The sequence below is a fragment of the Macrobrachium nipponense genome, chromosome 26 (genome assembly GCF_015104395.2).
Source record: "Macrobrachium nipponense isolate FS-2020 chromosome 26, ASM1510439v2, whole genome shotgun sequence".
NCBI lineage: Eukaryota > Metazoa > Arthropoda > Malacostraca > Decapoda > Palaemonidae > Macrobrachium > Macrobrachium nipponense.
Window position 1 is genome coordinate 61,978,665 of NC_087215.1, and position 13,007 is coordinate 61,991,671.

The following is a 13,007-nucleotide window of genomic DNA, read 5'->3' on the forward strand; positions in this document are numbered from 1 at the left end:
CACTCAGCCTGCTTCCTTCCCTAAATAAGGCTGCGCTTTGCATAAGCAGGAGAGCATTATTATAGTGCTATGCCGCGGTAGATTCGTACCGAATGTTACCGTGCAGTAAACCCGCACCTAACAAGTATAAGAGATATCTTGTTGAAATTTTCCCCCCTAAGTAAAAAACGGGCAGGTATGATCATTCAAGATTACTAGAAATTTCCTCAACCCCAAGCTAAAATCCATGATTGTAGGGCAGAGAGACGGTTTATTCAGCCATTCCTGCAAGGGAGAGAGACGTAACCAACCGCGCATGACACCGAGCTAGCCGGTACTGCGTAGATCACAGTAACAGCAGCCTTGATCATCGTCTCGCACTATGTGCCTGAGTTGCCAGCTACTCCTTTTACGAAGGAATAGGTATGAAATTATCGAGAAAAGGAAACTCTCAAGCAGGCATATTTAACGAAACAAAATTCGCTAAATACAGAAGCTGAGTTGGTGTTGCAGTTCAATTAGAATACTTCTCGTCTAAGTCGCAATCCGTAGAATAACTAGGATATGCGCCTACCCCTCGGACAATTCAACTGCTTAGTAGAATCATGTCGCGAGGTTAATAAACGTAGTATATTTATAGTATTCTGAACAACGATCTCCATCCTAAATTCTTTCCTTCAAGAAAACAAAATAAGGATTGGAGATCGACCACCTTCAATCTCTATCAAAAAGAGTGAAGGAGAAGTCTTCCTCGAAGGAAAGCTTCAATGGTGAACAGAATACTATCTGCCCGAGTTGCAGCTACTCCCTTTACGAAGGAATAGGTATGATATTATCGAGCAAAAGGAAACTCTCAAGCAGGCCTATTTAAACGAAACAGAATTCGCTAAATACAGAAGCTGAGTTGGTGTTGTCGTAACAATACCTGAAGAGTTGTTCTTACTCCGAAAACTCTTGGAAGGTTGAAGGGAGTGTCAAATAAATACATTAGAACAACAGTTCTTTCGGCTTCTATCCGCAGAGGTAAATACGATATGCGTATATGACTTGACCCATGCGTTAGCAAAATGACGCAAAGATAAACTACGTAAGTATTGTAGTAATTTGAACATCGAATTCTCTACTACCTCTTTCTTCGACGAGGAAGAGAGAAGAAAGGAAACGACTGTCCACGTTCTAATGAACGAGACTATTAAAAGAACTCCTTGACTCTTTGCCAAGACTTTTCCAAGAAACGGGAGTAATAATCGAATAGAGATCATCAAGAGAGAACCGAGGATCGAAAAAGACCGTTCAATGTTCTTATGATATTGGACAAGACTTCCTGGATAGTCTACAAGTCTTTCTCTTAACCCCGGATGAGCCTCTGAAAATGAATGAGAGCTCTTCCAAAATTTGTTAATGAGTTTATCCGCTTAAACGATAAAAACGTTAAAATCTATGTCAATGAGAAAACTACCCCGATTTATTGAGGGGTCCCCCACTTAAATGACAATGGGGAAGGGGAAAACGTCCTGACTTGACAACTATGAGCACTTTGCTAATAGGGGAAAACCCTTTAACATGACCGAAAGTCACTCAGGAATCCGAGTATATAATCTTCCCGATTCTCAAAGAAATCGATGAAGAGGAAAGAGGGATCGAAGAAAAAATTCGGGTATGTCTCTCCGCTAACTCCGAATCCTTTTAAAAATTTCTGTAAAGAAATGTCCTCAACAGCAAATAAGACGCCTTCAACAAGTCTTTTCTCTCGCAAAGCGTCCTGCCGAGCTTCCACCGAAGCGTCCTGGCGCATGTCCACAAAAGCGTCCTGCTGAGCGTCCTCAAAGCGGTGCTGGGAAAGCGTCCCTGCTGAGCGTCTGCTGAGCGTCCTCAAAAGCCGTCCTGCCGATCGTCCTCAAAAAGCGTCCTGCTTAGCGTCCTGAACAAAACGTCCTGCTTAGCTACGAGCGTGTCTGAGCAGAGAACACCAAGTCTTTTGAACGACGTTTCAGAGAGGAACTCGTTGAGCGCCTTGATGCATGCAAGGCCCGCCAAGAGGCGTCCTGGTGCGAGCGGGACCTTGCCAACATCTCCAATCGTTTATGACGAACCGCGTTGTGCGTATGACATTGAATATTTTTAAGGGACGTCCTCATGCGAGTCTCCTGGAGAGCCGCACGCTGCTCCTGAAGAGTGTGAACACTAAAGGAAGACGTATGGCTTTCGTCTTCCGCAAGGTGCTTGCCGAGCGTCCTGGAGAAGACCTTGCCAACATCTCATTTATGCGGAACCGCGTTCTTGTTGGTATTTTATGACATTGAAATTTTTAAGGGACGTCCTCGCGAAGTCTCCATGGAGAGCCGCACGCTGCTCCTGAAGAGTAGTGAACACTAAAGGAAGACGTATGGCTTTCGTCTTCCGCAAGGTGCTTGCGAGCGTCCTGGAGAATGTCTCTACTTATAGGACGTCGAGCACCTCCAAAAGCTTCCTCACGTCTAAATTGCCCTTCTTATGCCGACCAGAGACGTAAGTTGTTTGACTGTGCAAAGCAGCTTGCCGGCCGTCAAACTTATCAGCTTGCTTTTTCGAAGTAAAGCGAACGTTACATAACGTATACGGAGCGCCATGAGGAGAGGAGACGAATACTGAGTTGCTCCTCCCAAAGGTGGAATCAAGAATGTCCTTGATTACCAAATTCTTTTGGAATGCTAGCGAGGTTGAAACAGCTCTAACTCATGAGCGTTCACTCGCAGGAGCTCAAATCACTCTTCTTGGCAAGATGGATGAACCTCCTTTAAAATAATGTATAAGTGATATAATACATGAGCGTTCACTCGTAGGGAGGCTCAAATCACTCTTCTGGCAAGATGAATGAGCCTCCTTAATAAGTATAAATGATGTATACATGAGCGGGTCACGCGGGAGGCTCAAATCACTCTTCTGGCAATGAAGACCTCCTTAATGATTATAAATGATGTATACATGAGCGTTCAGTCGCAGGAGCTCAAATCACTCTTCTGGAAAGATGAATGAGCCTCCTTAAATGTCCCTTAGGAAAAGAGCCAGTGCATTCTTCTAAAAGGGAAAATGTGGTCTCTTTTACTCTTTCATCCTCTCATGACGAGAGAGACGTGAAGCGTCCTCTTCTCTAAAGCTTCTTTAGGGGGCGCGAGTCCTTCCCAAGAACTCCAACCCCTGTGTGGGGAGGACGCCTCGGAGGACGAGAAGCAATCCTTCAAGATTCGTGCACGTGCACGATCTTTAGCAGCCTGGGAAGCGTCAACAGGTTCTGCCGAAGGGACGCCAGATCGGTGGGAAGCCCCCGTAACCCTCTTGCGGCTTTCGACATGCCCTCTCCCTGAGTCATGGGAGTCCGACAGAGGTCCAGGCCTAGAGGCATTATGGGGCCGATCTGACGCCCCCTCCACAACACAAGGGGCACTACACTTCACAACACTGATTGGAGAGCGAGCACTTTAGTCTAAGATTACTTGATGTAATCCTCTAGCAGACACTTCTTCTAGGCCCGTAAGCCATACCACAGGGTTAGGCAAAATAAAATCTACAGGAGGTTAGAAGGTTCATTATTTCTAACTTCTGTTTACTGTGGAGGAAAACTCCTGATTCTAACACGCTCTAAAATGCGTAAATGAATCCTCCTTCTTCCGTAATCAGTCACACATTACACTAATTACCTTATGCAAAGAAAACATGTAAACGTCATATATACTAAGCGAGTGTCTACCGAAAGTTCCGGTAGCCTCACCTTACCATGCAGACAACAAAGTCTGAAACTAGGCTAACTAGCTTCAGACATCAAATGCAATGAAAAAATTTACGATAGCGTATGCCTAGCCACCAATCCAAGTTAATAATTGAAAGAATAATTAGGATACTTAAGTGGCTAATGAAGTTTCAAAATCCTAGGCGGAGGTCTGTAAACAGTTATTTACCGACCGGCGACAGAAAAAAATATGAATAGAAAATGGGAATAGTTCCTGATATCCGCCTCCCAGCGGCGGGAATGGGTACTACCACCTGGCCGCCCACTGCGTGTGCCGCGAATTTTTAAATTCTGTCGGACTTCAGAAAATACAGCTATATATATATCTGTCAGGTAAGTTTCATGAACAAACTTCAAAATTCAACATGAAATGACAGTTTCTTGAAAAGCTTAGATTGAACGATTCTCTCTCAAACACATCTGCTTCTCTGTTAATCACTTTTACTCGTCATTTTCATCAAAAACCTACTTCAACAATAGAAAAAATGAATGATCAAATGCCAAAAGTTAGTCAAAACAAGTTAACCCAGAAAAAAAATTCTATTCTTCCTTCATGTTCAGCAATGATGGATTTAAAGCTGTCGACTGCTGCCAAATTGGAAGTTACTCCTTCCTTTGTCTTTAATTTAATTAAGGGGAAGCTTTTTAGTTTCGAGAAAACGGGTCTTCCTCTTTGACCTCTAGGCAGATGCATACATGATGCGGATGATCAGAAACACCTCACAGATCTGAATAATACGTATGGCGATGATGACAATACCGATCATTCATACACACTGCGCTATGATGTCACAATGCATGAGGCGGAGCCTTCTGTCTTAGCTAATGGCTGAGCAGCAGCCTTCAGAATACACTTCACAGATCTGAATAATACCTATGGCGATGATGATGATACCGATCATTCAGAATACACTTCGCAGATCTGAATAATACGTATGACAATGGTGATGATACCTATCATTCATACACACTGCACTATGACGTCACAAATGCGTGAGGCAAAGCCTTCCATCTTAGCTAATGGCCGAGCAGGAAATCTTTCTCTTGCATTCCCCCTTGGAGGAATAATAGTTTTTTTCCTCCAAGCACTCTTCCCCCTTCTCTCACATACCAGCAAACCCCTCCCCCACCTAAAATACTTGAAAAGACAATAGATTTGATACGTTTCACGGCACGTGACTCGCAGACTTTGAACGGCTTCACAGATACAGAAAACCTATTTTTGAGAACCAGCGACCGCATAAAAGGGGAATCGCACTATTCGAACACGTATAATTCGGGACCAGACTGCATGTATGTCTGATATATATATATATATATATATATTATATATATATATAAATATATATATATATATATATATATCATTGCTATACCCAATGAATTGCATGGAGGTTAGCACTATGAGGTGAACTACTATTGTTACCACTCGGTGTGTATGATGTACCAGTGTTGCTTATTTTTCAGTAATTTTTTTTTATTCTTAATGTATTTTTGCCACATATAAACATGTCTTGCTCCCTATAACTGATATATGTAATGTTCGCTTGCCTTCCAGAAGTAAAGTGTATGTTATGTTCCCTGTTTCCAATTGTAATGTACTGGGTATTTTTTTTTTTTTTTTTTATTTCTGCACGAAAATTCTATGGTGCTTCATATCTTTACCTTTGTTACATTAAGAAAAGTAAATTTTGTATTGTGTGCCAAAGTGTTCTCAGGGCCTGCTATGCCCATAAATCTTTGATAAGGTAGACTTGCCTACATTGTAGCGGCAAGTGTCTTGGTAAATGGGTTTGGTTGCTTAGCCAGTGGTAGTGCTATGAAATGATGACAGACAGCAAACAGATGCAAGTATTCTCCAGCTAAAACGGACCTAAATAGCAAGTAACTATCCAAGATGGAGCATCATTTGTAAAAACAAGGCACCACTGGACTCTTACTTTCTTCAGGAGGCTGTATTATCTATTCCTAGAAGGCAGGCAACTTTGAGGAGGAATCTGAGTATTAATCTTCCTCCTCATTACATATTAATATTATTATCACATAAAGGATTAGTTTATCCAGACCTCTGAGCCTAATAGAGGCTCTTCTTGGCCTGGTTCCCTCATTACATAGTGCACTGGTCTTTATACTAATCTTAACAAATAAGAGTGGTAATATCAGAGAAGCACACTTGTCCCTGATGAGTCAAACACTGTGTGGGGTCCATGTCTAACATTGACCATATATGCACATTGTTAATTTCACAAAAGTATCTAAAAATAAAGTAGGCTGTGCAAAAACAAATATATGATATATATGAACAATGAGGAGCATGAACGTTTGCTCTTAGTTCTTCTATCTACAAGACAGAATATAGTGCATGTCCAGGAGTATCCATGACATCAACCTAGGTATCATTGTTTGTCAAGTTTTTTAAGAGAAAATCTGTTTCTTGTTATAAAACTTCATTTTTATGCTAAGACTCATTTTTGTATCATCTTAAAGCTACACTCTAGTTCAATATAATATATGTTCAAAAAAGCAAAATAACACAAAGGAAGGGTAAAAGTAGCCAGTTGATATTAGCCAAGCACAAACATTTCTATATTTTTCCTTTTCTCCTATCATAGTAATAGATATATATATTTTTTTGCAGCACACAAAGCACTGACAAACTGACTTTGCAATGTCATGTCATTTAATGTTATTTATTAATACCAGTCATTCATTAGCAAAACATATTTACATATTGAAATTTTTTTGCATTTATGACACTGGTACCTGTTTTCATTTCTAGCATGTGGCTGAGACTTATATTTGCCTTAATTAATTATTTTACCTGCATTCATCGACATTCTGGAAGCACTGAATTTAAACAGGTAATGAACATTATCTCCATTCCATTATAATTCAATATGGCCACAGTCTCACTTCTATAATCTCTCAGGACCAAAAAAAAAAAAAAAAAAATTATTTATTCTTACACGGGGTGAATCTTGGAGCAAGGTACAATCAAAGCTGGACAATTAAGTGGGAAAAGACCACAGGGGATAGATGAAAAGTAAAAGTCAGAAAGAAATGCTGCCGAGAATGAGGGGGATGCTGTGAAAAGCCTCTATATCAACATCTACAGTGAGTTTTGGAATGTTTACAAGAAGTGTTAACCCCTAAGCAGACATACCTTACACACACTACTTGATATAAATTAAATATATTTGAAATTTATTTAAATTCTCCCATTATTTTCTAAGGCATGAACAGATAGCAGGAATAACAGCATATGTGCAAATTAATAAGAAAAAATTCAGTTGGATAGTAATTCCTAACTAAAAATTTTACATAAAGGTAGAGCATAGTGATTACAACCAAATGGTTATAATCATTATAATAATAATAAAAAAAAAAGAAGTAAACTAACCACCTGAAAACTGCTTTCTAACCTCTCTTTAAAGCTGGAATTGGAATACAGAATTTGGGCCCAAGCCAATTGCTTGAACCTATGAAGTCACTCAGTGCTGATAGGGAAATTAAGAGTAAAGAAGGTTTTTAAAAGCAAACCTCACGGTTGCACTATGAATAAATTGTTAGAAGAGGGTAGAAAATAAGATCCAAGAAAGATAATATGAACAGAAGTACAGTAAAAGGAATGAAAGGAGCTGCAGCTAAGGATTGAATGGGTGCTGCAAAGAACCTTAAGTAATGCCTACAGTGTTCTGTGTGAGGTGTACTGTTAAGAACTAACCCCTCCAAAAGAAGGTGAAAATGGCTTAACACTTCCATCATTGAACCAGAATAAATCACTGGATGATAAAATACAAATTGGTAATAAAGAAATGAAATTACCAAAACAAAAAGAAATCAACAAGGTGGATGAGAAAATGAAGCAGTAAGATGACAGTCTGGGGAACTTTGGAAAGTTTCCCCATACAACTAAGAATTAGTTTGGAAGAAAGTTAGGAGTAATGAACAAAGCTTCCCTTTAGTCATTTTTCCTCTCATAGAATTTTTGTTCGGGAACATTTCTTTAAAAAAAAAAATATATCATAAGTAACAGATTTATGAAACAAATTAAAATATACACACTCCTCAGGTGATACACTTTGAAAACACTGTATATAGAAAACATTTCTCTAACAGTGTAATTCAACTCACGTATGCTGTAACCTTCCCCAAATTAATCTTAACAAAATGATATTTTTAAGATGAAGAGACTTAAAAGAAAATGAACTAAATGAAAATCAAACTCACCATCTTCATCTTCACTGTTATCTTCTTTGTCAAACCTGCAACAGAGAAAACAAAAAATCAGTTACTCAGTTTCAAGATATATATCTTACATTAAAATTTCTCAATTTCCAGAGCATTTGATTTCAACTATGGTGATACAATTCCAGTAACTGTGCACCTAACTTGAAGCAATTTGGCAATGCTGCACGGTTAAAAAAATATTAAAACAGGTAAATATAAAGTACCTAAATAGAGAAGAGATTTCTAAAGTTTTAGACTTTGAGGCAATACTTAAAAGTTAAAACCAGAAAACAAATACTAGTGGAAAAAACATAAAAGATCTACTCCTCCTATAACAGATTTTCTTGAATGCTAACGACAGAAACCAAACCAGAAATGATGCATCCATTCAAGAATATTACACAAAGGTTACAGCACTAACTGCTCATCACAGTTAACATCCACTACAGATTAATCCTACTAATGACTAAATAACATTCACTTATTTGCACTTAAATTATTATTGTTATTATGATTGACCAAACTTTTCAGTTACAACACACATAGCTATCTAAGGGCGTCAACCTCAACCTATTAATGGTTGTTTCAATACAACCATATTAATCATATACTGTCTAATTTCAAAGGATGCACAAATCCCAATCTCACCAGACTCTCATCAATTAAAAATGATATTGTCATGTTACAATAAAGTTTTATACATACTTACCTGACAGATATATACTTAGCTATAGACTCCGTCGTCTCCGACAGAATTTCAAATTTCGCGGCACACGCTACCGGTAGGTCAGGTGATCTACCGCCCTGCCCTGGGTGGCAGGATAGGAACCATTCCCGTTTCTAATCAGAATTCTTCTCTTTCCACCGTCTGCTCCTGCGGGGAGGCTGGGTGAGCCATTAATCGTATATATCTGTCAGGTAAGTATGTATAAAACTTTATTGTAACATGACAATATCATTTTTATACATTCAACTTCCCTGCCAGATATATACTTAGCTGATTAGCACCCATTGGTGGTGGGTAAGAGACAGCTAACTACTGAAATAGACAGGTAAACAACATATGTTGTAGGTATTAATAAACCTTGGTTCCTACCTTATTAGGCTGAAGACTTCGCGGCTACTGCCTTGGAGTCTGCTTAGCCTCAAGAGCCTCAGCGAGATATTGATCTATGGCTAAGAGTTCTTGTGGGTCTGCCAATGGGGTCTTATCCACTTACTCGGCAGAGCCTAAAGGCCTTTGTCATTGGATGCTATTCCACTAACATGACAATACACCTTGTTCAAGGAGCACAACACCGATCCCGATCACCTGATCCTAACATCCATGTTAGTTCTAAGATTGCAAGGAGTTATCACCGAACTCCTTACAAACAACCAAAAACTCGAAACATAATTACACTTTCATTACAAAATATACAAAAAAAAAAAAATTTGTACTCCCCTACTAGCCATACATACCCTTGATCCCCTACCAGCAATGACACTATGCTCCCGTGCGACATCAGTGAGCTTGCTAATAGAAAACCAAGCATATCTGACAAGAGGGTTTATGTACGATAAAACAACAATATTTAAGGATCAGTCTTTGCTCCAAGAACCAGCACTGTATCTGCTGATACAAATGGACCTAGCGAGAAGCACTTCTCATAGGTCACTCTCACATCCTTCAGATAATGAGATGCAAACACTGAATTGCACCTCCAATATGTAGTCTCAATGATATTTTTTAGAGACATATTCTTTTGGAACGCCAAGGACGGTTGCTACTGCTCCTCACTATGGGGTCTTGACCTTTAGAAGACCGAAGGATTCCTCTGAGCAGTTCTTGTGAGCGTCCGTAATTACGCTCCTCACAAAAGAAAGCCAAAGGCGTTCTTGGCATGAGTCTTTTGGGGTTCTTCACCGCATACCAAAGACCTTGTTGACAAGCTCCCATCTGTCTCTTCCTCTCTAAATAATATTTTAAGAGCTCTCACTGGACAGAGAGACCTCTCTATCTCTCTGCATACGAGGTTAGATAGGCCTTTTACCTCAAAACTTCTGGGCCACGGTTTTGACGGGTTTTCGTTCTTTGCCAGAAACATTGTCTGGAAAGAACAGATGGCAGCATCTCCTTTGAACCCCACTGTGGAATCTAGAGCGTGCAATTCGCTCGTCCTCTTGGCTGTAGCGAGAGACACCAGGAACAAGCATTTCCTAGTGACGTCGCGGAAGGAAGCCAGATGTAAAGGCTCGAATTTATCTGATGAAAGGAATTTCAGTACCACGTCTAGATTCCAACTAGGTGTTCTAGGAGTAGCTGCCTTTGAAGTTTCAAAGGATCTAATTAGATCGTGGTAGATCTTTGTTTGCTTGCAATATCTAAACCCTCGATTACCTAAACTACTGAAGACAGCATGCTTCTGTATCCTTTTATTGTTGAGACAGAAAGGTGTGATTCCTCTCTCAGAAAGAGGAGGAAATCGGCAATATTCACTATAGAGGTACTGGAGGAGGACAGCTTCTGACTCTTACACCACCTCCTAAAGACTTCCCACTTTGATTGGTATACTCTTCTCGTCGAAGCTCTGCGGGCTCTAGCGATAGAGCCCGCAGCCTTGCGAGCAAAAGCCTCTCGCTCTGACAAGTCTTTCGATAGTCGAAAGGCAGTCAGAGCGAGACCTGGGAGGTTTGTGATGAAACCTCTCGAAGTGGGGTTGTCTGAGTAGATCTGGTCTGTTGGAAGAGATCTGGGGAAGTCCACTATCCACTCCCAGTACCTCTGTGAACCCAATTCCTGGGGCTGGCCAAAATGGGGCTATTAGCGTCAACTTCGTTCTTCGAAGCTACGAACTTCCTGAGCACTTCCCCCAGGATCTTGAACGGGGGGGGAAAGGCGTATGCGTCCACACCCGACCAATCCAGGAGAAACGCGTCTATTGCGAAGGCTCTCGGATCTTCACTAGAGAGCAAAAGATCTCTATTCTTTTGGAGAGGAACGTCGCAACAGGTCTATGTGAGGTCTCCCCCACAGGGACCAAAGACTTCGACACACTTCTTCGTGTAGAGTCCATTCTGTGGGAAGGACCTGATTCCTCCTGCTCAGTCTGTCCGCTCTCACATTCTTGATGCCTTGAACAAATTCTTGTGAGGAGAGTTATGCCTCTTTCTTCTGTCCAGGTTAACAGGTGTCTTTTAACTGAAAGAGGGAGAAAGAGTGCGTGCCTCCTTGCTTGCGTATGTAAGCCAGAGCCGTGGTGTTGTCCGAGTTTATCTGTATCACCTCGCCTCTGACTATCTCTTCGAAGAAACTTTAAGGCTAGGTGTATGGCCACTTAGTTCCTTGCAATTGAGTGCCAGGACACCTGTTCCTTTTGTCCAGGTGCCTGACACCTCCCTTGCTCCTAAACGTCGCTCCCCCATCCCGACTCCGAAGCGTCGGCATATAACACTTGGTCTGGGTTCTGCAGGGCAAGCGATACGCCTTCGTTCTTTTGAAGAGGAAGGATCCACCACTTCAAATGATCCTTTACCTCTTGTGGAAGCGGGGAAAGATGTCCGAGAGTTGTCCCAGTCTTCCAACTCCACACCCCTTTCAGGAAAAACTGAAGAGGGCGAAGGTGAAGCCTCTCCAGAGAGAAGAACTTTTCTAGTGAGGACAGGGTCCCTAAGAGGCTCAGATAATCCCATCCCCGCTGAACTGTTTTTACTTTTTTCTCTAAGAATCTCGAGATTTTCGACAAACCTCGAGTGATTCTTTCTCGCGAAGGAAATACTCGAAAACCCCGAGAATCCATCTGAAATCCCCAGATAGAGTCCAACGCTCTGGCTGGGGATCAGCTGCGACTTCTCGAGGTTCACGAGTAATCCCAGCGATTCTATCATGTTCCTGTTACTGATAAGTCCTCCAAGCACTGAATCTCCGACTTGGCCCTGATCAGCCAGTCGTCTAAGTAGAGGGAGATGTTTATTCCCTCTAGGTGAAGCCATCTTGCCACATTCGCCATCAGGTTGGTGAATACTTGCGGAGCTGTAGACAGACCGAAGCACAGAGCCCTGAATTGAAAGATCTTGTCTCCTATTACAAAACGAAGATATTTCTTTGACAAATGGTGAATGGGAACGTGGAAATATGCGTCTTGCAAGTCCAGAGAGACCATCCAATCTCCTGGACGAAGAGCCGACATTACTGAGGCGGACGTTTCATGCGAAACTTCTTTTTCTGAACAAAGCGATTCAGAGCGCTTTTTTTACGTCCAGAACTGGTCTCCACCCCCCCGATGCCTTTGGTACTAGAAAAAGGCGATTGTAAAAATCCCGGGGAGTGTGGATCCTGCACAAGTTCGATGGCCTCTTTTTGTTTTTCCCACATTTGTTCCACCATTTGAAGGAGAGTCTTTCTCATTTCCGGGTCTCTGTACCTCGCTGACAGTTCCCACGAGGCGTAGATGTATGGGAGGGCTGTTCTCGAAGGGGATTACATATCCCTTCTTTAGGACCGACACTGACCAAGGGTCGGCTCCCCTTTTTGCCCATACTCCTGCAAAGTTCAGGAGTCTGGCGCCCACTGGTGCTTGAAGGAGCAACAAGTCATTTGGATTTCTCTTGAAGGGCCTAAAGGAAGACCTCCCTCTCTTATCAGAGCTCTTCTTCTGGCAGGGGGACGAGCCGCTGTACCTCCACGAAAGGCTGCTGAGGAGGAGACGAGAGTCCTTCTTAATCGCCGACACTACAGGGCGTCCTTTCTTGGACGTTTGTGTTAGTAGGTCTTGTGTCGCCTTCTCAGTTAGCGAGCGAGATATATCCTCACTAACTGAGAAGGAAACAGATGATCCGATAGAGGGGCGAACAATAAAGCAGTCCTCTGGCTCGGAGAAACCCCTTTCGATAAATAGGGATCCATATACTGATCTCTTTTTCAGGAGACCAGCACCAAAAAGGGAAGCCACTTCACCCGAACCGTCTTGTACTGCCTTGTTGTCCATGCAAGACAGGACGCTATGGAGAATCTCTGGGGTTTTTAAGAAACTCCGGATCTTTAGATTTGTTG

The 13,007-nt window shown here is 41.7% G+C and overlaps 1 protein-coding gene across 2 annotated transcripts in view; it reads right to left on the bottom strand.

The window, feature by feature from the left end:
• The window catches only part of LOC135200332 (acidic leucine-rich nuclear phosphoprotein 32 family member B-like), an 81,063-nt gene that overhangs the window by 20,922 nt on the left and 47,134 nt on the right, over window positions 1-13,007 (bottom strand). For both annotated transcript variants that reach the window (XM_064228897.1, XM_064228896.1), the window contains exon 5: window positions 7,976-8,010. In XM_064228897.1, the coding sequence (XP_064084967.1) occupies window positions 7,976-8,010 (35 nt within the window). The remainder of the gene's footprint in view (window positions 1-7,975; window positions 8,011-13,007) is intronic.